Here is a 27,821-nt window from a genome sequence, read left to right as displayed (position 1 = left end):
TCTTAACCAGTATTGCAACACCGCCAACCCTCCTTTCACGGTCTTTTCGTACTATGGAGTTGTTTGGGGGAGCAACTTCACAGTCTCTAATATCTTTATGTAGCCATGTCTCTGTGATTACCATAATATCGGGTTCATGTTCAAGGCATATACTTTCTATGGCGTCAACCTTGTTAAGCATGCTCCTAGCATTCACATTTATAAATTTAAAGCAGACCGTCTTATGATTGTTTAGTTACTCATTGCTAGTGCTAGTGGCAACCTGGCATTTGAACCGCTGCTTGGTCTCCTCGTTCCATGCGTATAAGGTATTCTTGACTTTTAACTTATCAAAAATTAACTTAGCTTTCACGCCGTTCTTTCGTTCATCGGCACAGGAGTTCCAAAGGTTTTTTCGTATTTCCACAACCCTTTTAGAAAAATCTTCATTTACACTAAATTGAGTGCCTTTTAGGTTGAAACAGTTACTCATTATTTTCATCTTATCCCTAAAGTCAGTAAGTTTAATAATAATCGGACGGTCTCTACCTGGTTCCCTCTTTCCAAGTCGGTGAATCCTTTCAATAGTGTCCACCCTTTGTTTCAGAAATTTATCAAAGATGTCATTGTTTACTTTCCGTAGTAGGTCCTCTTCACACTCTGATTCCTCCTCCTTGACTCCGCGTACAATCAAGTTATTGCGCCGCGAGCGGTTTTCCAACTCATCAAGTTTTCTCAAAACTGTAGTCATTTCTATTTCACATCTTTCAGCAAAAGTTTCTAGTTTCGAAAGCCTATCCCGAGACTCGTCAAAGGTTTGTAGCTTTTGTTCTATAGCAGACAGCCTGGATTGCATGTCCAGAATTCTTGCTTCAGACGATGTTTGGTTTTCCTGTATTTCGCTTAATTTGCTGAGGATTTCAGTTTGAGAAGCAATAACTTGTTGAATCATTTCCATTGTATCCGGGCCAGGATTTTCCTCAACATCACCGGATAACTTCAGCAACAGGCCTACAATTGAGATACAATCACTAAAGCAAACCAGCAATGTGCGTGGACACGGCAACACGATCAAAAAAAGGCAGTTGCTACGGCAGCAATATTTTCGTCCACCAACCTGCACAAATAGTGGCACATCAGTTGACATTGTCACGACGGGGTTGCCGTGTCCACTGCTGATGGAAGGCGCAGGCGTCCCTTTTATAGGCAAAATCCGGGCTGGAAGTGTGAATGACGTCGCTGTGCTCGAAGAGGGTGCGCAGAGGGCAGTATCCACGTGCCACGACAGCAGCTCGCAGTGTGAAAACTGTACGCCCCTCCCGCACGGCAGTCGAAAGGCATCGGCAGAAGCTGGGTGACGATTGAAGCCGCTGTCTGCGCTTACTGCACGGCCCAAGGCGATGGAAAAGAATCCGGTAAGTACCTGCACAAATAGTGGCACATCAGTTGACATTGTCACGACGGGGTTGCCGTGTCCACTGCTGATGGAAGGCGCAGGCGTCCCTTTTATAGGCAAAATCCGGGCTGGAAGTGTGGATGACGTCGCTGTGCTCGAAGAGGGTGCGCAGAAGGCAGTATCCACGTTCCACGACAGCAGCTCGCAGTGTGAAAAATGTACGCCCCCCGCGCACGGCAGTCGAAAGGCATCGGCAGAAGCTGGGTGACGATTGAAGCCGCTGTCTGCGCTTACTGTACGGCCCAAGGCGATGGAAAAGAATCCGGTAAGCACCTGCACAAATAGTGGCACATCAGTTGACATTGTCACGACGGGGTTGCCGTGTCCATGTTTTATCGGAGAAGACATTCTATATTTTATTATTTCATATTGTCACTCACAATTATTTGCTTCTTGTTTTAAGCGCCGGCAGCTCGTCCAGCTAGGGGCCCGCAAGCTGCCATAGGTTGCGGCCGGTCTTGTGAAGGCTCTTATGGGCCGTCCCGAACAGCTCAAGTTCGGCAAGAAAACTTTTGTTTTGACAAGGCTCTGCAGTGGGGTTACTGGCGATGGTTTCATTTGCAGTCCTTACTGCATGTACTAGCCATCCAGCTACTATTGTGCAAAATGTATTTCGTGAACTAACGTTTTTTTGCTGTTTGCATGTGCAGATGCCATCACCGAAAAAGAGAAGACAGCTGTGCAGGTTGTGCCGGCACACATCGGCAGGCAGCTGTCCGCAGCTTGTCACCTGTGTATGCGGCCGCAAAAAGCGCTTGGCTGTGGTGCAAGCTGGCTGGGATAGCGCCAGGGCCTGCCCTCAATGCAGCCGCTTCCTCGAACCCGAGCCCTGCTCCAGCAACGGAGCCTTTGACGAGGCGGTCGAGCCGTGATGAGACCCTACAGGACTAATTAATCGCTTCCAGGCAACCTCCACTGCCCGCATAGACGTGCGGCTCTTTGTTATCTTTTTAATAAATGTTCAAACATTAAACGTAATTGCTGGTTTGCTAATTTTCAATGCTTGTAACAATAGAATGTGACATTTAAAAACTCATTGCATAGACAATTTATGACAACATAAAACATTCGTCATAGATGGATTTGGCAGTGCGAATCACAGAATGCATATTAAGCACTGTTGGGGAACGACTTATGGGAGTGCTAGTGAGTGTGCCTGTATGCATGCGGTGAATAGCCACCGGGTGAACTTGGGTGGGAAATATTCGGTAGCCAATGAGCGGCTGGAAGCCTTTGGCAAACAACCAGTGCATTAGATTCGTTGGGATATACTGGATAACCAACGAGCGTCGCAGGATTCCTGCGATAAAAACAAACGCTGGACAACCTTGGGCGAGATTATTGGATAGCCGCTGAGTCAGGCCGGCTGCTTGCTATAGATACGCCGAAGAGGAATCTTGGATAGTTAATATTGTATAGCCAACGAATGCCATTCAGACCAATAAATAACCTTTCATGCCATTAAAGGCTGCGGATTGGAAAGTCAGTTTGTTGCGTTGGCTCATACACTGGATCGGGTAGCGCCCCACTCAGATGCCATTATAGGTCTTTATTGTAGCCAATTTTCCCCGGTAATCGACCAGTTCCGGCCATTCTGGGCGTGCTGCTTGGGAATTAGGAGCCAGTCCTGCCTACGCCAGTTGTACACCTTAACAACAACCCCATAAGACGAAGCTCAGGGTAGTTTGTGACATAAGGTTAACCATCGCCGGCTTTAAAAAAGGAAACCAAGAGGTGACAAGGAGATAGCAGAGTTGTGAGAAAGAGGTAGAAAAGTGAAAGGCGGAGCGGAGAATAGTAAAAGTCGCGGCCAATTTCCCCTGGCAGGGTCTGGCCGGAGGTGCCGTCTGCGGGACGCGGGGGGCCAAAATGGCGTGTCGCCTCGGCCAAGGAGCCTTAAAGGTCCAAACGCTCGGCAGCGGCTCAAACACAACGATCCGCTTTTACCCGGACACGGCGACGCCACGCACGGGTGCTCGGGTCCATGGCGCCGGAAACTTTTGAGGCAAAAAACTTGGAGCTTGGTCATCCAGTTGAACAAAAAAGGCACCAAATTCTCTCGCAATGTTTGCACTCGTGTGTTGTAGCCTCTTGGTTCTGGATGGGATAAAATTGTTGCCATGAAAATACAAAAATGTGGAACAATAATTGTAAATACATGCACAATATATGTTCTTCGAGCGTTTCATAAATGACACATGAGGCAAACAAAGTAGGAAAACACACGTCCAAGCAACACAGTTTATCATCACAACGAATCGCTGAGAGAGCGAAGAATCCTGTACGTTTTATGCACAGCAAATTAAACAGTTCGGCCTCCGTCATAGTCATATCCGGCCTGCCAGCGCGTGTTTGAGTCCAATCGCGACTGGTAACTATCTCCGATGCTTTTAAGGCGAAAGTCTTCAATGGCTCATACTCGCGTCCGTCCGTTACATCCTATCTCACGTCACCGGGTTCGTCCGTAACATCGTCACCTAGGTCACGTGAGCTTGTCATATGATCTCAACTGAGCCTTTAGATTTGGGAATTAGGCACGTGCCGGACCTCTTAACTCGGGAACTAGAAAGGATAAGAGAAAAATCGCCGAAGAATAATTGGTTCAGATAGAGGAGGACCGCACCTAAAACGCAACCCGGCGAGGGTACCAGTGTCCAGTTACGGTCGCAGTGTTTCGGTAGGTGGAATGCCAACATGGAGTGCATTGTAGGTGGCACTGCATAAATCTCAACCATTCTGCTACCTCCCACGCGTATGCCAGGCTATCTTAATCACAACACAGTTCTGGTGCTGGTACAGCGTTCAGTTAAATTTTATACACAGTATTTATATTTAATGATAATGAAATTTAGCGCGGCAGATTCAAATTCAAATCAGTGCAATTAGTCGCAAACAAATTACGCCTTACCGCACTTAACAGATATCAAAGTGCCTCCAAAGAATTTTATTAAAGAAAGGCGATGTTTGTAAGCAAAAACGTATGTAAGAGGCATAAGTTCAAAATACTCGAAAGCAGAGCAAAATGACAAAGAAAATTTACAAGCATAGAAAAGCCAGAAATGTTAGATTCACAGCTTGGTAAGGTGCATGCGTTTTCTATTTATTGCTTTTTAATCTAAGCTATTACGTACCTATTTTCAATCTCGTCACCTGTCTCTTCATGCAGTTTATGTTCAGCAAGTGATCAAGTTCGCTGTTGTTCATTTGCGATAAAAGCTCAATCCTGCTTTAATCACACCGACTATTCTCTCAAAATGGGTGTTCCAGATTACATTAGCCGACGATTAAAAATTGTGTAGTGGCGTAGATGGGCGAAATGAACGACATATTTTTTCCTTCATGTGGCATTCCTCAGAGCTTTTTAAATTCCACTTAATTAATTACCAAAGATTGGTTATGAGAAACTCTTAATATTCATATAAGGTGCACTTGCGTTTGCTTAAGTTGTAGAGGCGGTCACGAAAGAACCGACCTGGTTTTTGTAGAAAGGTATCTTCGACGCGGTCATTTTTTCCATCAATTAAGAAAAGCCCGCAAAATATGAAAAAAAAACATGTAATTGCGCACTAAGGCTAACCTATTGTAACACAGCTCAAGCGCATCCTGAATGAACGATGCGCGCGGGCTCTCCGTCTCCAAGTGGCGGGGCCGCTTTCAACATAGTCTTGAAACTGTGATAGCACAATCTTCAATTATCTGCGATAAGCGATGTGCGAGGTTTTTTTAAGGTGTGCTGACATCGGACAGAACACGTACAATTGAAGCGACAGGGGTTCGGACCAATGACATATGCACCTTAACTTGCATGCTTTAAGGCGCGGTTGAGGTGTCCACCGACATGTCGAGGTCTGAGAGCTACTGCGTTCTTTCCTTTCCTGCCACCCGTCTCCTGAACGCTGGTCACGAATTATAATAAAAATTGGTTTTGGGGGAAAGGAAATGGCGGGGTATCTGTCTCATAGATCGTAATAATAATAATAATAATAATTGGTTTTTGGGGGAAAGGAAATGGCGCAGTATCTGTCTCATATATCGTTGGACACCTGAACCGCGCCGTAAGGGAAGGGTAAAGGAGGGAGTGAAAGAAGAAAGGAAGAGAGAGGTGCCGTAGTGGAGGGCTCCGGAATAATTTCGACCACCTGGGGATCTTCAACGTGCACTGACATCGCACAGCACACGGGCGCCTTGGCGTTTTTCCTCCATAAAAACGCAGCCGCCGCGGTCGGGTTCGCACCCGGGAACTCCGGATCAGTAGTCGAGCGCCCTAACCACTGAGCCGCCGCGGCGGGGCTCATAGATCGCTGGAGACCAGAACTGCGCCGTAGAAGAAGAGATAAAGAAGGGAGTGAAAGAAGAGAGGAAGAAGAGGTGCCGTAGTGGAGGGCTCCGGAATAATTTTGACCACCTGGGAACATTTAATGTGCACTGACATTGCAAAGAACACGGGCGCCTTAGAGTTTTTCCTCCATAAAAACGCAGCTGCCGCGGTCCGGCTCGAACCCGGGGCTGATCAGGAACGACGCTGTCCTGTGTCTCCTGCAACAAAGATTTCGCGCACTAATTGAATTACAGCGACACAAGCAGCAACATAGCTATATGCTTTATGGGGAAAGGCTCCCGGTCTACGCTGCTTTTTATTCTCCGTATTACATTAACGATTTCGAAAGCGGCTCTCTCTCCAACATGTGATACCCAGGAAACGGCGTTCAGCCGCTGTCATCCGACGGTGCGCAGTGTGAGGTGCATAACAAATTCTCAGGGGATTTTTGAGTGCGGTGCGCCGACAGTGGTGCGTCGACAGCGGAGCGCTGCGCGTGTGCACGTGTGTATGATGTGTGCGAGGCGATGATGACGCAGTGCGTGGCGAGGACAAGGAACAGAGAGCTGACGTGTAAGAAAACCGAGGTGTGAAGGGAGGCGTGGAGGTGGCAGCCGTCGGGCGTAAGGGTCCGTGCTGCCGGTGTCCTCCCTTGGATCACCGACGCAAGCCTGGTGCGTTCCATTCAAGCGTGGAGGTGGCAGCCGTCGGATGTTGGCTCCGTGCGGCCGGGGACTTCCCTTGGATCACCAACGCAAGCCTCCTGCGTTCATTTCAAGCGGTGAGGTGGCAACCGTCAGACGTTGGGTCCGTGCGGCTGGGGACCTCCCTTAGATCACCAACGCAAGCCTGCTGCGTTCATTCAAGCGTTGAGGTCGCAGCCATCGGACGTTGGGTCCGTGCTGCCGGTTACTTCCCTTGGATAACCGACGCGAGCCTTTTGCGTTCCATTCAAGCGTGGAGGTGGCAACCACCAGACGTTGTGTCCGTGCGGCCGGGGACCTCCCTTGAATCAGCGACGCAAATCCTCCTGCGTTCATTCAAGCGTTCAGGTGGCAGCCGTCGGACGTTGGGTCCGTGCTGCCGGTGACTTCCCTTGGATCACCGACGCGAGCCTCCTGCGTTCCATTTAAGCGTGGAGGTGGCAGCCACCGGACGTTGGCTCCGTGCGTCCGGGTACCTCCCTTGGATCACAGACGCAAACCTTCTCATTCAGCTTTCTCGACGTACCCTTAAACCGCCCTTAAGTTTCCACCCCAATTTCTTTCTTCAGCTTTGTACTGAATGGTCATTCATTGTTTAACTAATTACACAACAATATCTATTTTATTAAACCTAAAAATCATAAACTTTTAAAGAAGAGAAACATTCCCCTGTGGTACTTGGTTTCGGTGAGAGTTAGCTTCCTTCAAGTGCCTGTCTTCACGAGCTCCTCATTTCACTTTCTTCATCTGTATTGGTTCTGAAGTATTATAATGTCCAGGTCTTTTGCTCGCCAGTGTGTCACTCTCCTTCCATCGACTGGTTGTCTGCTTCAAGCCCGACGCCAAATGAGCGTTCACGTCTAAGTAGCAAGGTTGGAGAAGAACCTGTTTCCTCTGGGGCCTTTGCTCATCACCAGACTGAACTTCAATGGTAATGGTTACAATGGCGATAATGAGATGAGCGTATAAGTTTGCACTCTTGATGTTGAGTTCGTGGCACAATTGTTTTTTAAATGCACGCTCGGACATTTGGCTATTGTCCCAAGCTTAGTGCAAAGCCATTATCTTACTCCGAGCAGCTGCCAGAATTTGGGTGTGTCATCTGCGACAAACAGACGTGTTTGTTACCATTGCGCAAGACAGCAGTTGAGCTGAACCACTCCATACTGGGACATGCAAGCTCCCATGATACTCAAGAGCGGAAATAAGGCATTTCGAGCCAGGAGACACGTTATTCCGAACACCTGTCAGGCTGCCAGGGGCACCGAAAGGAGCTCGGGGTCGTGTCGATTGGGTAGAGTGGCGTGGATTGGCAGCGGGCCCGTTTTCTGGCAAGGAGTCAATAACAGCCCTAAAAATACTATCAAGCAAACAAGAAGTTTTAAGGATGATTACGATTCTTCTTATTGCGAAATTTGAGCGCAGCTCAGTAGGTGTTTCAGGCTCTATAGGCTCATTGTTTTCCTTTGCTGGGTTGTTGGCAGGTCTGGCGGCGACATGAGTTCGATAGTAGCAGTAGCTGAGGAAAAGGACGATGTGCAATGCACAGCGTGAGAATATCTATATTACATATAAAAGTTAAATGATGCCCTATTATATGGGGTCTCGCCACTGAACCCTGGCCAATCCCCCGTCGTGGGTATGTGCCATGTCACGAAGGCAACAGCAACAATAAAACATAAAAGGATATAAGTAGAAGACCACGATGTGCGATGCACAGCGCGAGAGAGAGTCACAGTTTAACACGAGGCGTGGTTGGCTGCGGCATTAGCCTAGTGGTTTCAGTCTCTATAGGGTCATTGCTTTGGTTTGCTGGATCGTCAGCATGTCGAGCGACGGTATTAGTGCGGTTGTAGCGGTAGTTGAGTGAGTGAGTAAGTAAACGTTTATTGAAGAGTATCGTGGATTTGGGGCTTTTGCTGGGTGGCTCCAGGGCTCCGGAGCTTTTAGCTGACAGTGTGGAGATGAGAAGAAGCGCTGCCTTGTCGCCGAGGCGTGCGCTGGTCACCTTCACTTCTACAGCTCCAGGGCCGCATTACGCGGCTTTGGACGGTGGTTTGTTTTGGGGGTGTAAGCTGGAACTCTGATTCCCGACATTACATTGGGGCTCCCTCTCATAAGGTCGAGAACAATGGGTCTTATTGGGTGTCACGCATTTTATTTATTTATTTTACCCTCAAGGTACAAACGTACATTACGAAACGAAAAGGTGGATGTAGACGTATTTAGATTGTACAGGAAGATGTTAATTAGTAAAGGCATGCACAAATGTCTATAACGCCAGTTCAAAAGAAAAGTAAGTACACAAACAATTAAAATCAAAGAAACGAAGAAAGGGTAGTATATTTTATGAGAGACAGGCGAGATAACATATTCGGCTCAATAAAAGTGGTTGTTGTAAATAGGCTTTCATGTTAGTAACAATAACGGTCTTTTGATAGTTTAAGAAAAACCTGGCTGTGCGATTTTGTTTTGCCTCAAAAGACTATGAGAATTACGTGACTGGGATCCTAAATAGATGACGCGTATCCAAACACTGGACGAATATTTTTTTATTTATTTATTTATAATGTTAACCCTCTGCATGAGGGTCATTACAGGGAGGGAAACATATACAGACACAAGTGCAATTCTCTTTGCTAAAAAAAAAGAAACACTCAAATGCACAGAATTACAGATTTGCACAGCAATCTTCCAGGAACGCGTTCACACCTATCACACATTTTTCTACATCTGTTTGGTCCACAACGTCACTTGGTAGTTGATTCCAAATTTCTACAGCATCGGGAAAAAAGGAGTAGCGATAGACATCAGCGATAGACATCAGATACCCCGCCTATTCCTTTCCCCCAAAACCAATTTTTATTATAATTCGTGACCAGCGTTCAGGAGACGGGTGGCAGGAAAGGAAAGAACGCAGTAGCTCTCAGACCTCGACATGTCGGTGGACACCTCAACAGCGCCTTAAAGCATGCAAGTTAAGGTGCATATGTCATTGGTCCGAACCACTGTCGCAAACTAGCCTCCGACTTGACTAAAACGTTTAAGCTGTATGCTAAAAGAAATGCTCACACACGACTCGCAATGTAGTGCGATGAAAGGTTGCTCAACAATTTGGTGAATATTTTCGGGAATACTGCCACCACATCCAGCTGAACCAGTGCCGGCATCACTGGGATTTCGTATGCACTTCCGGTGTCTCTTGTCAAGCAAGCGTCGGCGCTTCGGCGGACGCGGTTGTGCACCGCGCATCTGTTACCACTATTCACCCTATGATAAGCATTTTTTTCTTTTCCAGTTATTTTGTCATCGGTGTGACATGAATTGAGACCTTACATGACCTGATACCAGACAAGGTCATGGCTGCAAGTATGAGCCAATAAAGGCTTTCGCCTTAAAATCGCGCTACTGAGGAACTTGCGCATTCGCACTGCCTTTGGCTGCTTTCCTGCACTCAAATGGGGCCACCTCACGCGTTCCAGAGACCATATCGAAAGTAATTATTGAAATCGCAGCATGCAAAGAAAACAGAGCTTTGCACACACAGAGTGGAAGCTTCATTCAATTTTCTTTCTGGAAGAACCCGAAGCCGCGCAATTAGAGGCTGTCGTCATTCTGCTTACAGATCAAATCCACGGCAAGTTCGGTTAACATAGCAGGAGAAGCGAAGCTTTATTTCAATTTATTTCGCATTGTTAGGAATATAAAGTTACTACCGGACACGACCTGTCCCCTCCAGCCCCCCGATTTGTCTTCTGTTCTGCTTCGCGGTCACATTCTTTGGCGAGGGTACAAAATAAAACGTTCGGCTAAGGTGTGTCTGGTTGGCAAAAGAGTTTGAGGTAAAACGCCAGCCAAAATATTTTAAAACACTAAAAAAACGACGTTTCTGAGCCTGATCGGTTTCCTCATCAGGTGTGGCTGAAGGCGAGTTCAGCTTGTCTTTTTTATCCCTGCGGTTAGCCATACACCGGGACACTGGACGTATACCGGGGCAGGTGGGGGGACGGGGTTATAGCGAGCGATTAACAATGTCCCGCGTCTGCTCAATATAAAATAACGCAAATAACAGCCCTCTGTTCGGGCGCACCTCAGTGTGCAGAGCAGTAGATCCGTAGCAGTCAATCTGACGGTCTCACATGCCATGCAGTGTTGCACTGCCGCCCTCCCTTGCGTAGTTTCCGCCTTCTGGTGCTTCATTCTTTCGGAAAAGTGTTTGGTATCGGCCTTGTACGACGAGGAGCATTTTGAAAAGGGGATCTTGTATACTTGTGTATGCTTTATTCTCTTCCTTCCGCTGCCTTCCCGGGGTGGGTTTTTTGATCCGGAACGCTTGCATACAAGCTTTGCAGTTGTTCGGATGGTGGAAACCAGAGGGAAACTGGTTACTTTAAAATTTGTAAATACGGAGATTTTACAAGATACACATTTTGGAATTAGACGGTTAACGATCCAGAAAAGCAGAGCTGGGTATGGTTGCCACCTCATGCCGGCTGCCGAAAATCACTGATACGTTTCGACGCTGCACACATGGAAAATGTAGCAATTTAGGCAAACCCCTTTGGCGCTAAGGCATCGCCATGTCCTATACTGTGAATAAAAAGAATAAAAGCGCCTCCTTTGTTTGCATCACAAGGCGCTCTAAAATGCAGGAAAGGAAAAAAACAGTTAGGGCAGGCGAGGTTTTTTTCTTATAGCGGTTCATAATGTCATGAAAAAAATTCAGGATCCCAGCGGCCCTTCATCATCACCCTGCTCATTGCCTGTATAGTTATTCCAATGTTCATGGGTCATAAATACATGTGGAAACCTTGGTCCCTAGAATACCTGACCATACTTCCAGTTGTACAAATTAACGTAAAGAGCCATGGATGTACGCCACACCATTTTTTGCAGCCACAAGCAACAAACAACCAGGGGAGGGGGGGGGGGGACACTGAACAAGTGTGGTGAGGCAAAAGCTTTTCGCGCAGTGTTGCTGCTTGTGTGACTGATGTGTGGTTAAGATGTTGATTAAGTACCCATTTGTTGGTGAATCGTAAATGCTGGAGAGATTGGAGGTCGTTTGGGAGGCATCCGTCTGATTCCACGCCTTTTCGCACTCTCCAGCGTCCTAGACAAGACGTACACAACGGCTGGCAGGAAGTAGTGTAGCCGTTAGCAAGCTCGGCTGCGGAAAGTAAGGATGTTGGTTCAAATCACATCATGCACAACGATTTTTTTCTTATCGAGTTGCTGAAGAGCGTAAAGGACGGGCGGACAGGGTCATGGCCGCGAGTATGGGCCATTGAAGGCTTTCGCCTTCATAAATTTTTCAGATACTTAGAGACCGCTGTAAGAGTTGACCCCTCACAGAGACGGTGAAGCCTTTCGTCTCGGAGCACTCGCGGTACACAGCAAGTCGCTGAGCACTGAGGAGGGAGTAGCGTTGTGCATGTGCGTCAGTTGCATTAAAGGAAAGCTCAATACTCTTTACCCGGTAGACGATGACACTGCGGTCGTTTGTATCCCTGCAGGTTCACGTGAAGACACACCGAACGTACGAGGGGCCCTTGGTGGCGAGAAGACTGATGCGTCACACGCAAACCCTCGTGTCGATGTGGCGAAACGGCAGCCGCCAACATTTGTACGCTGCGTAGATGATATATAACTACTCGTTCCTTCCGCACGTGTTTCCGGCTTAGTGAAGCGTTCAAAGCAGCACGTCGCTGCCAATGTAGATAATGTCCAGTGTCTTATCCCACGGCGAGTGCGCGTAAAGAAGCGGGCAGTGGGCTGGCGGCCGCGGGGAGACTGACGCGTCGCACACCGCCAAGTTGGCTCGACTGAACTAGGCGGGCTAGGCCTTTCGCGGGCTTGCGGCGCAGGCGAAGCAACACCAATCGTTCCGGGAACACGCTGTTCGTTACAGAGGCAGAGTCTGCGCAGCACATTGCTCTGCAATGCGGCGGCAGTCCTCCGGTTGCTTGTATCAAGACAAACGTGCGTGAACAAGCAAAAGCAGAGACAAAAAGTGCGCAAGCAGCGACGAGGGCACCGCCGTCGTCACCTGCAAGCGCGCCGAACCAACAGCTGCCACTAAGCGTCGGACAAACGCTAAAGGAGTTTTTAAAGGCTCTGAAGCACTATTCAAGCCGACGTACTCCTGTTTGGAAAAGGAGTGAAATGATATGGATATATTATTTGATGATGGAAAAAGGTGGGCGAGTTGGTGTGCGTTTATGAGTCCCAACAGCGCAGGAAACACAGACAAAAGAAGAGAATAGACAACACAAGCGCTGGTGTTGTCTATTCTCTTTTTTGGCTGGTGTCCGTGCTTCCTGCGCTGTTGTGAATAATGCTTTATTTGCTCCTCGATTTCGTGACGGCAGTAAAAAGTTGGGATTTCCTCATTTTCACCACTTACTGCCGCTAGCACTTGTTTAATAAGGACTTCAACAGCGGAAGCTAGCCATTTATACTCCTATTTGGGCTAAATTTTGTTTACAGTGTAGAGCATTAGACGCGAAATTCAAAGGTGATGGGTTTGAAATCCACCCAGTGAAAACCCAGGCAGCACGAAACAGTGCTCCATTATTGGGAAGTCATTGGCTCGAGTGGCCCTACATAGCACCAGACTTTCCTGCGGCATGCCAACATAGGTTAAGCCAGTTCACCATTTTTTCGACACAGCCCCAAGGCTCCCCACAGTCGTCCAATAACGCCGAAGCCATATCAAAAGGCTTTCTACATTGGCCCACGTTTTTTTCTGTTGTTCCAACGTAGGCCTCGCCGACTTTTAAAGCTGGCCAGATTGGCCCACGTTGACCTTTGTTCACCGAAAGTAGGCCTCGCCGACATTAAATACTAGCAATATTGGCCACCGCAGACCTCTGTTGACAGAACGTAGTCCTCGTCGACTTTATAAGCTGGCCACCTTGGCCCATGTTACACCTCCGTTCTTCCAATATAGGCCTCGACGAGTTTGGAAACTGGCCACAGAGGCCCACGTTGACCTCAGTTCTTCCATCGTAAGCCTCGCCAATTTCAAAAGCTGCTACAATGAAACACCAAATGAATTTTGTTGCCAAGAAACAAATTTGGTCGTCCTGTTCTGAGAAACGAGTTATGGTGCACCAATTAAATGTTTTCATAATATATTGCCTATGCCATATTGAGAGAAATTAAAGATGTGCTGTGGCGGTGCCTCAGTGGACAGGGCGCTCGGCTGCGTACCCGGAAGGCACGGGTTCGGTCCGTGCCGCGGAGGTGGCATTTCGATGGGCGCAATATGCTATAGAAGATTGTACGTGTACTGTCCGATGTCAGCACACCTTAGAAAAACCTCGCACATCGCTTATCGCAGATAATTGAAGATTGAAGAAAGCGGCCACGCCACTTGGAGACGGTGAGCCCGCGCGCATCGTTCATTCAGGATGCGCTTGAGCTGTGTTACAATAGGTTAGCCTTAGTGCGCAATTACACGTTTTTTTTTTTCATATTCTGCGGGCTTTTCTTAAATGATGGAAAAAATGACCGCGTCGAAGATACCTTTCTACAAAAACCAGGTCGGTTCTTTAGTGACCGCCTCTACAACTTAAGCAAACGCAAGTGCACCTTATATGAATAATAAGAGTTTCTCATAACCAATCTTTGGTAATTAATTAAGTGGAATTTAAAAAGCTCTGCGGAATGCCACATGAAGGAAAAAATATGTCGTTCATTTCGCCCATCTACGCCACTACACATTTTTTAATCGCCGGCTAATGTAATCTGGAACACCCATTTTGAGAGAATAGTCGGTGTGATTAAAGCAGGATTGAGCTTTTATCGCAAATGAACAACAGCGAACTTGATCACTTGCTGAACATAAACTGCATGAAGAGACAGGTGACGAGATTGAAAATAGGTACGTAATAGCTAAGATTAAAAAGCAATAAATAGAAAACGCATGCTCCTTATCAAGCTGTGAAGCTAACATTTCTGACTTTTCTATGCTTGTAAATTTTCTTTGTCATTTTGCTCTGCTTTCGAGTATTTTGAACTTATGCCTCTTACATACGTTTTTGCTTACAAACATCGCCTTTGTTTAATAAAATTCTTTGGAGGCACTTTGATATCTGTTAAGTGCGGTAAGGCGTAATTTGTTTGCGACTAATTGCACTGATTTGAATTTGAATCTGCCGCGCTAAATTTCATTATCATTAAATATAAATACTGTGTATAAAATTTAACTGAACGCTGTACCAGCACCAGAACTGTGTTGTGATTAAGATAGCCTGGCATACGCGTGGGAGGTAGCAGGATGGTTGAGATTTATGCAGTGCCACCTACAATGCACTCCATGTTGGCATTCCACCTACCGAAACACTGCGACCGTAACTGGACACTGGTACCCTCGCCGGGTTGCGTTTTGGGTGCGGTCCTCCTCTATCTGAACCAATCATTCTTCGGCGATTTTTCTCTTATCCTTTCTAGTTCCCGAGTTAAGAGTTCCGGCACGTGCCTAAGTCCCAAATTTAAAGGCTCAGTTGAGATCATATGACAAGCTCACGTGACCTAGGTGACGATGTGACGGACGAACCCGGTGACGTGAGCTAGGATGTAACGGACGGACGCGAGTATGAGCCATTGAAGACTTTCGCCTTAAAAGCATCGGAGATAGTTACCAGTCGCGATTGGACTCAAACACGCGCTGGCAGGCCGGATATGACCATGACGGAGGCCGAACTGTTTAATTTGCTGTGCATAAACGTACAGGATTCTTCGCTCTCTCAGCGATTCGTTGTGATGAAAAAACTGTGTTGCTTGGACGTGTGTTTTCCTACTTTGTTTGCCTCATGTGCCATTTATGAAACGCTCGAAGAACATATATTGTGCATGTATTTACAATTATTGTTCCACATTTTTGTATTTTCATGGCAACAATTTTATCCCATCCAGAACCAAGAGGCTACAACACACGAGCGCAAACATTGCGAGAGAATTTGGTGCCTTTTTGGTTCAACTGGATGACCAAGCTCCAAGTTTTTTGCCTCAAAAGTTTCCGGCGCCATGGACCCAAGCATCCGTGCGTGGTGTCGCCGTGTCCGGGGAAAAGGGGATCGTTGTGTTTGAGCCGCTGCCGAGCGTTTGGACCTTTAAGGCTCCTTGGCCGAGGCGACACGCCATTTTGGCCCCCCGCGTACCGCAGACGGCACCTCCGGCCTGACCCGGCCAGGGGAAATTGGCCGCGACTTTTCCTATTCTCCGCTCCGCCTTTCACTTTTCTACCACTTTCTCACAACTCTGCTATCTCCTTGTCACCTCTTGGTTTCCTTTTTTAATGCCGGCGATGGTTAACCTCATGTCACAAACTACCCTGAGCTTTGTCTTATGGGGTTGTTGTTAAGGTGTACAACTGGCGTAGGCAGGACTGGCTCTGAATTCCCAAGCAGCACGCCCAGAATGGCAGGAACTGGTCGATTACCGGGGAAAATTGGCTACAATAAAGACCTATAATGGCATCTGAATGGGGCGCTACCCGATCCAGTGTATGAGCCAACGCAACAAACTGGCTTTCCAATCCGCAGCCTTTAATGGCGTGAAAGGTTATTTATTGGTCGAAATGGCATTCGTTGGCTATACAATATTAACTATCCAAGATTCCTCTTCGGCGTATCTATAGCAAGCAGCCGGCCTGACTCAGCGGCTATCCAATAATCTCGCCCAAGGTTGTCCAGCGTTTGTTTTTATCGCAGGAATCCTGCGACGCTCGTTGGTTATCCAGTATATCCCAACGAATCTAATGCACTGATTGTTTGCCAAAGGCTTCCAGCTGCTCATTGGCTACCGAATATTTCCCACCCAAGTTCACCCGGTGGTTATTCACCGCATGCATACAGGCACACTCACTAGCACTCCCATAAGTCGTTCCCCAACAGTGCTTAATATGCATTCTGTGATTCGCACTGCCAAATCCATCTATGACGAATGTTTTATGTTGTCATAAATTGTCTATGCAATGAGTTCTTAAATGTCACATTCTTTTTTTTTTTTTTTTATTCGAGAAGTGTGCCATGAGGCATAAGTTGAAAAAGGAAAGGGGGAAGGAATGCACGGGATTGAAAGTTAAAAGAAGGAGTGAAGAACCGTTGCGCTGAGGTAGTCGCAGAGGTTGTTAATGAAACGGTTGTCCATTGTCCACTTCACGAAGTCACTTTCGCGGTTCCACCGCAGGCCAACCTCCCTGAGGAGCCGTTTTCTGATAGCAGCCGTCGCTGGGCACGTCCACAACAAGTGCCGCACATCACATATGTCCGGTGCAGCGCCACAGTGAGGGCACCTGTCAGGTAGTGGCAGATCTTTGGCACGCCACCGTTGACGGACAGATGGTGTCAGAGCCGCCCCTGCCCGAATCCGGCGCACGGATACCTCCTCCTGCCGAGTAAGACTACGGGGGAGAGGGTGCGAACACGGAGGAATTAGAGCGCGTGTTCGATGTCACATTCTATTGTTACAAGCATTGAAAATTAGCAAACCAGCAATTACGTTTAATGTTTGAACATTTATTAAAAACATAACAAAGAGCCGCACGTCTATGCGGGCAGTGGAGGTTGCCTGGAAGCGATTAATTAGTCCTGTAGGGTCTCATCACGGCTCGACCGCCTCGTCAAATGCTCCGTTGCTGGAGCAGGGCTCGGGTTCGAGGAAGCGGCTGCATTGAGGGCAGGCCCTGGTGCTATCCCAGCCAGCTTGCACCACAGCCAAGCGCTTTTTGTGGCCGCATACACAGGTGACAAGCTGCGGACAGCTGCCTGCCGATGTGTGCCGGCACAACCTGCATAGCTCTCTTCTCTTTTTCGGTGATGGCATCTGCACATGCAAACAGCAAAAAAACGTTAGTTCACGAAATACATTTTGCACAATAGTAGCTGGATGGCTAGTACATGCAGTAAGGACTGCAAATGAAACCATCACCAGTAACCCCACTGCAGAGCCTTGTCAAAACAAAGGTTTTCTTGCCGAACTTGAGCTGTTCGGTACGGCCCATAAGAGCCTTCACAAGACCGGCCGCAACCTATGGCAGCTTGCGGGCCCCTAGCTGGACGAGCTGCCGGCGCTTAAAACAAGAAGCAAATAATTGTGAGTGACAATATCAAATCATAAAAAATAGAATGTCTTCTGCGATAAAACATGGACACGGCAACCCCGTCGTGACAATGTCAACTGATGTGCCACTATTTGTGCAGGTGCTCACCGGATTCTTTTCCATCGCCTTGGGCCGTGCAGTAAGCGCAGACAGCGGCTTCAATCGTCACCCAGCTTCTGCCGATGCCTTTCGACTGCCGTGCGCGAGGGGCGTACATTTTTCACACTGCGAGCTGCTGTCGTGGCACGTGGATACTGCCTTCTGCGCACCCTCTTCGAGCACAGCGACGTCATTCACACTTCCAGCCCGGATTTTGCCTATAAAAGGGACGCCTGCGCCTTCCATCAGCAGTGGACACGGCAAGCCCGTCGTGACAATGTCAACTGATGTGCCACTATTTGTGCAGGTTGGTGGACGAAAATATTGCTGCCGTAGCAACTGCCTTTTTTTGATCGTGTTGCCGTGTCCACGCACATTGCTGGTTTGCTTTAGTGATTGTATCTCAATTGTAGGCCTGTTGCTGAAGTTATCCGGTGATGTTGAGGAAAATCCTGGCCCGGATACAATGGAAATGATTCAACAAGTTATTGCTTCTCAAACTGAAATCCTCAGCAAATTAAGCGAAATACAGGAAAACCAAACATCGTCTGAAGCAAGAATTCTGGACATGCAATCCAGGCTGTCTGCTATAGAACAAAAGCTACAAACCTTTGACGAGTCTCGGGATAGGCTTTCGAAACTAGAAACTTTTGCTGAAAGATGTGAAATAGAAATGACTACAGTTTCGAGAAAACTTGATGAGTTGGAAAACCGCTCGCGGCGCAATAACATGATTGTACGCGGAGTCAAGGAGGAGGAATCAGAGTGTGAAAAGGACCTACTACGGAAAGTAAACAATGACATCTTTGATAAAATTCTGAAACAAAGGGTGGACACTATTGAAAGGATTCACCGACTTGGAAAGAGGGAACCAGGTAGAGACCGTCCGATTATTATTAAACTTACTGACTTTAGGGATAAGATGAAAATAATGAGTAACTGTTTCAACCTAAAAGGCACTCAATTTAGTGTAAATGAAGATTTTTCTAAAAGGGTTGTGGAAATACGAAAAAACCTTTGGAACTCCTGTGCCGATGAACGAAAGAACGGCGTGAAAGCTAAGTTAATTTTTGATAAGTTAAAAGTCAAGAATACCTTATACGCATGGAACGTGGAGACCAAGCAGCGGTTCAAATGCCAGGTTGCCACTAGCACTAGCAATGAGTGACTTAACAATCATAAGACGGTCTGCTTTAAAATTATAAATGTGAACGCTAGGAGCATGCTTAACAAGGTTGACGCCATAGAAAGTATATGCCTTGAACATGAACCCGATATTATGGTAATCACAAGAGACATGGCTACATAAAGATATTAGAGACTGTGAAGTTGCTCCCCCAAACAACTCCATAGTACGAAAAGACAGTGAAAGGAGGGGTGGCGGTGTTGCATTACTGGTTAAGAGTAATATAGTATTCTCAGTTATAGAAGGGTTTGATGATTTAGAAACTGCATGGATTAAAACCAGACTGAATGGCCGTACTGTCTTAGTGGGTGCTTTCTACAGAGCTCCCAATTCAACCATAGACGTGCTTGATAACGTAATAAGGTTACTGGACCTAAATGTACACTTTGCTGACAATATTATGCTGACAGGTGATTTAATTTGCCAGGAATTGATTTAATGTCGCTTTCTCCCGGCAGAGTTGATACAGCTAGCAGTGAACATCTGATCGAACTCGCCTATTGCTATGGTTTGACTCAGATTGTTTAAAAGAGTACGAGAGTATGTACGACAACATCCTCGATACTAGACCTTGTCTTTTTGTCATCTGGTCTTCTAGAGTTTTTGCTGAGTTGTGATGTTGAAGAAGGATTGTCTGACCATAAAATGGTGATTATGTCGCTCAATATGACTCACGAAATATGTCACAAATGTTGCAGAAAGACTGTTTTGAATTTTGCGGCTGCCGATGATGTCGGATTACTGGACTACCTTGAAATCTCGTTTGATGAATTCAGGTGTGTATATCAAGACGGACATGGCACAGATAAGTTGTGGGATTTTTTTGCAAACGTGACAGCGAATGCAATTGAGATGTTCATTCCTAAAACCACGAAAATAACAAAAAGGAAGCATCCTTGGATTAATAGAGACATTATTCACAAAAAACGACAGCTCAAAAGGAAACGAAACAGATGCTCACAATACCCAAGCCCTGAATTAAAAACCTCCATATGTCGTATGAGCCAAGGGTTAAAGCGACTCATCAAAGAAAGTAAAAATACCTTTTACAGTCAGACTCTCACCAGATTTCTTACTGAAGCGCCCAGTAAGTTCTGGCGATATATAAATGGCGGCGGTAAACCTCACCATTCTAATGAAGAAGAGAGCCCCCAGAGGGCTGAAAGTTTTAATTCATTTTTTGCATCTGTTTTCACTGAAGATGACGGCGAATCACCGTTTTTTGAGCCTCCAGGTTGCCCTCCTATACCCGATTTAGAAATAAGTGAAGATGGAGTTCTGAAACTCCTTTTGAATATCAACACTAAAAAGAACTCAGGACCGGACGGTATCCCGAATGAATTATTATACAGATATGCAGAGTGGAATTCTAAATTTCTTACCAAAATCTTTCAATCGTCTATCGACACTAGTTGTGTTCCCATTGCCTGGAAATGTGCGAAAATAGTGCCTGTGCATAAAAATGGTCCCACTTCTAACGTTGAAAATTATAGACCCATTTCCCTCATTAGCACGTGTTCCAAGTTACTCGAACATATTATGTACGCTCATTTATCAACTATTCTTGAGAGTAACAATCAGCTATTTGTAAACCAGCATGGCTTCCGCAAGGGGCTTTCTACCATCACACAACTCACGGAAACTGTACATGAACTTTCCCAGTCAATTAATTCCCGCATGCAAACAGACATCGTAATTTTGGACTTTGCAAAGGCGTTTGATAACGTTTCGCACCCTAAGCTATTACTAAAAATCAGTGCCATATATAAAAATGAAACTATAAGTGGTTCAGGTCATATCGTTCGTCTTTTGCGCTGAAAAATCAATATAATTATCTAATTATCACTGGCTTGCAAATGAAAATCCAGGTTTAATTTATGATGCAAATGTAATTTCTGATTCACCCAGCGTCGGCAGTCCGCTTGCAATCATTATGCTCACTTCTGAAACAAAATTCTGCCTTGGAGTTTCCTCTACAACCTCACTTTGGCCTTGGAGTTTGGTCTCTTCGGCAGTCGCAATACCTGTCTGCTGCATTACATTCAGCTATCTCACAACTGCGCCCTTGTATTAGTGAACCTATCATGATCATCATCACCTCCAACAGTTTGACTACGCCCACTGCAGGGCAAAAGCCTCTCCCATGTCTCTCCAACTAACCCTGTCCTCGCCAGCTGCGCCCTCCGTATGCCCGCAAGCTTTTCAATCTCATCTGCCCATGTAACTTTCTGCCGCTCCCTGCTATACTTGCCTTGTCTTGGAATCTACTCCGTTACCCTTAAGAATAAAAGGTTGTCTTACCTATGCTTTTCATGCCCTGCCCATGCCCATTTCTTCCTCTTGATTTCGACTAGGATATCATTAACGTGAATTTGACCCTCCCCAACTCTGCCCACTTATGGTCTCTTGACGTTACACCTACATTTTTCGTTCAATTGGTCACCGCGTTGTTCTTAACTTAAGCTGAAACCTTTTCGCTAGCCTCCCCATTTCTACCTCATAGGTGAGTAAAAGTAAGATACAGCTGTTGTATGCTTTTCTTTTGGGGGATATGGTAAACTGCCATTCATGATGAGAGAGAACCTGCCACGTGCTCTCCACCTCTTCGTTATTCTTCTAGTCAGTTCCCTCTCATGATCCGGATCAGCTGTAAGTATCTGCCCAAAGTAGATGTATTCCTTTAGCAGTTGCAGTACCTCGCTACCAATTGTGAACTGCTGTCTGCTTGCTAGACTTTTGAACATGACAATGGTTTTCTGCTTTTAAATTTTTAGACCCAACGTTCTGCTGTGCCTGTCTAACATAATGAACATTATTTGCAATTCATCTCCTGAACTACTCAGCAAGGCAATCTCATCAGAGAATCTCAGTTTATTTAGGTTTTCTCCGGTAACTCTTATCCCCAGCTGTTCCCAAATCAGGCCTCGGAATACCTGCTGTAAAAAGGCGGTGAACAGCATTGGCGAGATGCTGTCTCCCAGCCTGCGGCCCTTTCTTACTAATATTTTACTGCTGATTTTATGGAGAACTGTAGTAGCTGTGCAGTTGCTTCTTCGAGCAAATTTATAAAAAAAACATAATTTTACTCCACAGACTTCAGTGGTAGCGCCTTGCATGCACTGAAGGACAATGCTGTCTTGGAATTTTTTTAGCGTATTCGGAAGAACTAAGCTTTTGGACAATTCAGGATATTGAAAGCAGTATGCATGTGTTGTTTAAACCATTTGTGACTTGTTGGCATATATACATAGCATGCATGCAACACTAAAACTTACATCACTCCTCTGAAAGACCTTGATCTTTGTTCCGATATTTGTGCGGCTCATGGTCTTGGAGGGTAAAACGGCTTTCTAGGCTCCTAAGCGAAAATGAGCAACCTCTCACGGAGGTGTCGCTACACTCTGCGGAACTTATTCTAGCTTACCAGGGTTACTAGCCCATCTTCCTCTGATTAGCTGCAGCTCTCGTGGCGCTCCTCCCAGCTTAAACGAGTTACTACAGAGTAACCGGGCTACCAGAGTGCATGCCTTCCGTGGACGCCACGCGTGTTCCAAGTAATACTTTCACGTTTATTTAATATATGCGAGCAAAGCGTAAGGAATGAAAGAAAACATTGTAAAGAACTGCAGTCTGCAAACAACAAAATTACTGTATAATTGCGTACATAATACGATTATGATTTTGGGGTGGCAGAAATGAAAAAAATATATATATAGTTTATGCGTATAAAGTGAGAGAGGAATGCTATGAACACGCTACAAGCATGGAGCTTGTAGAGAATGTTCTGCCAATGAAGACTAAGTCAGTTACGATTGCTTAGTTTACGAGCGCAGTCCTAAGAATCAGGTTTGCTCATACTCCTGAAATTAACATGCCCATTTATGTGGGTTGCATTTTGGGTTTTAGGGGTTTGTACCGTCGGGTGTACTGCCCTATGAAATGAGTCCATTGTCGCAAGACCTAACAAAATCTGCTCTTTTGATATTCGAGCCGTCTTGAAAGCATGATCGAGTTGAGCTGCCCATGCATGCTGGCCCAAGCAACCATGATCCACCTGCACAGTGTGCCCCTTTCTTCCGACCGGATGCGGTAAATGCATGCTATACTTACCTCGCCCAGCCCTAATAGCAGCGATTGATGCGTTAGCGATGCTTGACGTAGATTCGATTGGTTTGCTTTCGAAAGCATCAGATTATTTCTTTCACCATCCCAACGAAGTGCGAGGCGGAACTGGCAGTTTCTCTTCTTTTTCTTGGCCTATTTAATATCTGCCATTATTGTGTGAACATTGCGAGGTCAGCATTTAAAATTCATGCTTTAATTGCGACCATCCAAACAGCCAACACAGCCAAAACTGCTGCCTGCTATAACATTCTTCAACAACCAACCCTCCTGAGTTCTGCGCGTTAATGCCTGGGCACTGATTCTTTCTTAACGCTAGCGAGTAGAAGACATACTCTGAAGATTCACATTGGCTCTTTTCCCGTTCCTTTCCTTGCCGAGGCAGGCGACCCCGGGCGTGCGCGTTGGCATGCTCGATGATCTTTCGGTACTCTAACTTTCCGTGGTAACTTCATATCATCAGGGCCAGTCATGCAATGTAGGCGATGAAAATTTGGGGAATAGCTCTGTCTAATTGTTTGTGGTGAACGCTAAGACAAACAGGTTCCCATACAGATAGCCCCGAAACTGCATGAAACCAAATACTAACGTCAGAGCCTCTTTTTCTAGTTGCAAGTAGCTCCTTTCTGCCTTAGTGTGAGATACTTGAATCTGATAGGATAATCTATACACTTGACCCAATGGGAAAGAACTGCTCTTACCGCAGTGCCTTTTCTCGCTTGAAGCCTGATGATGATAGTGATAAATTGTGATGATGATAATGGATTTCTGTGGCGCAAGGGCATCTGTGGCCAAAGAGCGCCAGGGCACAAGGTGTATTCTTCCACTCAAGGTAGGTTCGAAAACCCATTTCCCAAGCTTTTCACCCTTAACAAGCCGATCACCACACCAGGGGAAAGCTTGTACCCACTGTATTACCGATCGGTACCCGGCGGCACTGGGGATCGAGACCCGCGCCTACCATATGCGAGGCGGTTGCTGAACCACTTGGCCACCGCTGCGGTTAGTGCTAAATATTATTAAAACCACAAATGCAAATTTGGATTGATTATTGTTTGGATCCTGATATGCTGCTGGGTAGAAGTTTGATATGTCAAAGTCTAGATAGTAACCTTGTAATGTAGCTGGTTTCACTTTATCCGCCTGTCTTGCTTGTTATCCGACTGTTATTGTGCAGCTATAGAGCCTGCAGCTCACAAGATTGATGATACAGTGGGGACAACAAATGAAGCTGGAAAGGTGTCTAGTATTTCGGTAGTTTTTTTCTTCAGGTACTGTGTTAGTTCCGAGTGACAGAAAGCTTTTCTTCAGACAAGATGATGGCCATGGACACTAGACCGCGTTCATTTACCGCGCTCAGGCAGCTTGCTGGCCGCCAGAAAATTCGCCCAGGACAGGAAGACATATCATAGTCGACTGATCTGGCGGCTATGGATCGCAAAAGCACGCTGAATCGCGTGCTGCTGCGTCTCATTGCTTGCCCGCGAACCGTAGGTATTGGCTCCTTGGGAGCGAAAGAAACGACGTGAAATTACTGGGAAGCTCGAGGCTGCAGAGCAAACAACTGATCACGCTGGCACACGTATGGCGACGACGACACATGTGTATGGGCGTTTGTGCATTGTGTGCTGTCATCCAATTCGAACCTAAGCTTCCTTCCCTTACGGCATGGTTCAGGTGTCCAACAATATATGAGACAGATACTGTGCCATTTACTTTCCCCCAAAACCTATTATTATTATTATTATTATTATTATTAATATTATTATTATTATTATTATTATTATTATTATTATTATTAATATTATTATTATTATTATTATTATTATTATTATTATTATTATTATTATTATTATTATTATTATTAATATTATTAATATTATTATTATTATTATTATTATTATTATTATTATTATTATTATTATTAGCGCCAACATGGCGCCCAGTAAGGACGCATGTGTGCTGTGCTCCCGTCCGTTTTTTGGTAAGCAGCAGTTTTTTCGTTGTGCCGACTGCAACAAACGTGTGCACGCGAAGTGCGTCACTTGGAGTGACGACGAGCTGCAGCTTTTGAAGTCCGGCTCGCGATCATTCATGTGCAATCTGTGTTTGTCGTCTTGCGGCGGTGCTAAGCCTAGCGACGGTGGCGAGTCAGCGGCTGCATTCCTTTCTTCCACGGCCCACCAGCCCCATCACCCGACCGACCCGACCGGTTCCCTCGCTTCCTCCCCGACGGGCGAACCTGACGGTGCGCTTGCCCAACACCCTCTCAATGCTAAGGCCTCTCCACCGGCCGCGTGACGTCACGCCAAGGGACCGTGCAGGCCCCGCGCTCCGCGATTTCAGCGCGCCGCGCCCGTCTGCACTATTCGGGTACTGCCGTACGTAGCTGCCTTATAAGTGATTCCTTCATTTTCATTTTTGTCGTTGCTGCAGAAAAGAAATTCGCTAGTTTGTGCGCGCCTTAGGCTATCATTTTATCTGCTTTATATATTTTTTTTATTGCAGAACACCTTATTGTCAAGAAAGTTCGAGCTGCTAATACAGTTTTTTATAATAAACAATTTAGCATACGGCCGCCAATTTCGCATTATTGGTCATTATAATAAAAAATTGATTAGTTAATTTCAAATAATCATCTAATTATTAGGTTCTATCACGTACATGATGTCTGCCGTGCGGTAAAATCCATCCGCACAGACCGCACATGCGTATATCTAGTTGTTAAAGTAGAAGTTCGTGAACATTGAAAAAAAAAACACCGTCTACTGCGCATTGTGTTAGTTTTATTCTGTATTGTGTTTTGCTTAAAGCTTTCACACACAGCAATAATGACACTCACAATAATGTTGCGCTGTTGAGTATTTGTACAGCTAATCTGACCCTTACAATAAAAAACGACGAGACACCAGCAATGAAGTGTGCGCAAAGCATTTTTATTGCTTGGGAATAAAACTTACTTCTTCTTAAGCGTTGCTGCTTTCCGGGCTGCGGCCTTCTGCTGCGCATTGTCTTGTATGGCATCATTTCTTAGTTTGCAAAAGTTGTTTAGAACAACGTTGGTTGCAACGCGTACTACCAAGCGCAGGAGAGTTTGTGCAGTGTGGCCATTTTCACATGTCTCAATGTCGTGTTCGTCCAGGAGGGAAATCGTCTGTGAAATCACGACACCACGTTGATTTCTACAGGAGAGAAAATCTTCCGCGGTTGCTCCAAAAGACAACTTCTCTGCAACTAGTTTAGTCATCAGTACCATGTGAACTGTGCATGGCTGGGGAAACTTCAGCCCTCCTCTCGACAGGTTAGCTATCATGGCAGTATTTTCCGCTTCGATCTCTCGATTTTCAATCACCAATGTGCTGAAGCAAGCAGAACATGAAAGCTTCTTTAAAGCAGCATGAGCAGCGTATCCTGCAATGTAGACAATAGCATCCATGTCAGAGTGGGCGTGTGTAATATCGTCGTCGCTGACAGCCACAGAAAAGTTGCATGGGACAAGATCCTCACTTACGTCTTCAAACTCTGTTTCCTCGCGTGGAAATGTCAAAAGTTTTTGAAGACGAAGCTTCTTCTCACATTCGTAGAGCTGACGCACGGAAATGTGGTACTGTGATCCTGCCAGCTGGCGGTAACGGCCGAACCGGTCTTCTAGCGCATCCGTCTGAAATTTGCCCAGCAGTACGTACTTGAAGTGAAGTTCTTCTAAGCAGTAGCGCGAGAGTTCTACCAGAGAATAGCATGTCAGTCGCAAAGCACTGTGAGTCTCTTTCGTCAGCGAGCCACTGGTGATGTTTATTCTTGCCCAAGCGTCCAACCAGTCCACAACGCCGCTCAGGAAAGCTAACTGTGTGTCATCAACAGACCTTACAGGGTCTTGCATGCTGTCCCTTAGCCTCTGGCCTTTGCAAGGGGTCTTAACATTGACTATTTGCCACCATGTGAGGATAACGTCAATGAAAAGAGCAGTCGACTCAGCTTGAGGAATCTTGAACGCGGAACCATGTGTCCTGAGGGCATTTGAAACAAACTGATTAATGACGTCGAGAGCGAGCTTTACATTTTGCCGCTCCATTGAGGTTGGATTCACGGCTTTTGCGTTCAGTCTGTAAGCAGCCTTCACAAGCGACGTCTTCTCTGAAGAATAAAGCTGCCGCACAGCTGCGAAAGAAGCAGCTTTCATACGAGGAGGCCCTTCGGGCATTGCTCCACTCAAGTCCATTTCAGGGAAATAGAGGCATGTTCCAGGGTTTTTCTGGTTAATCCAATTGTTCCTAATGCACTTCAAGAGATGCACAGGATCGACCACGTAGAAAAGAGGGCGAGCGTTATCGGCTGGATGGGGATAGACAATGCTCACCTGAGGACTTGTAGCAAATAACGACATCATCTTGCGGTTCAGAGCATTGTTGTCCGTTATCACAGCGATAATTTTGAGCCCCATTTTCTCAACATTAATGATTATGTTCTTAGCATGCTCGTGCAAAATTTCTGCGCTCAGTTTGCTCACAGGTAATATGTGAATGACGTCCTTGTTTGCAGAAAGGAGTGATTGTACCATGAACACATGGGCTGTTGTTGCTGGTTCCGTTGAATGAACCGACGATCCTACTATTGTGCCCCCTTTGTAGTCGAAGTATGGTTTTATGTGGATCTCATCGATCATCAGGGTCACTGTCTTCTCGTGGTCTTTCATTGATTTGACTCGTTCTCGGATGTAGGAGAGACAGTGCGGTTGATTTTGCTCCACAAGAGGGTCAGCTTTGTAATTTGAGCAAACACGGCGCAGTGTGGAAGGATGGGGCAGAATGATTCTTGATGCAGCTCTTGTGAAGTGATATGCGTGAGGA

General features: G+C 46.2%; 2 protein-coding genes across 2 annotated transcripts; one reads left to right on the top strand and one right to left on the bottom strand.

The window, feature by feature from the left end:
• Positions 1-235: 235 nt before the first annotated feature.
• On the bottom strand, positions 236-1,190 carry LOC144133907 (uncharacterized). The gene has a single exon (XM_077666964.1). The coding sequence runs from the start codon at positions 1,124-1,126 to the stop codon at positions 236-238; it is 891 nt and encodes a 296-aa protein (XP_077523090.1). The 5' UTR covers positions 1,127-1,190.
• Positions 1,191-15,490: 14,300 nt separating this feature from the next.
• LOC144133906 (uncharacterized) lies at positions 15,491-18,834 on the top strand. Its single transcript, XM_077666963.1, has 2 exons — positions 15,491-15,506; positions 17,873-18,834. Exons 1-2 carry the CDS (start codon positions 15,491-15,493, stop codon positions 18,832-18,834), a joined length of 978 nt encoding a protein of 325 aa, XP_077523089.1.
• The last annotated feature ends 8,987 nt before the right edge of the window (positions 18,835-27,821 follow it).

Source organism: Amblyomma americanum, chromosome 5 (assembly GCF_052857255.1).
Source record: "Amblyomma americanum isolate KBUSLIRL-KWMA chromosome 5, ASM5285725v1, whole genome shotgun sequence".
In the NCBI taxonomy this organism is placed as follows: Eukaryota; Metazoa; Arthropoda; class Arachnida; order Ixodida; family Ixodidae; genus Amblyomma; species Amblyomma americanum.
This window is presented reverse-complemented; position numbering and strand designations above follow the sequence as displayed.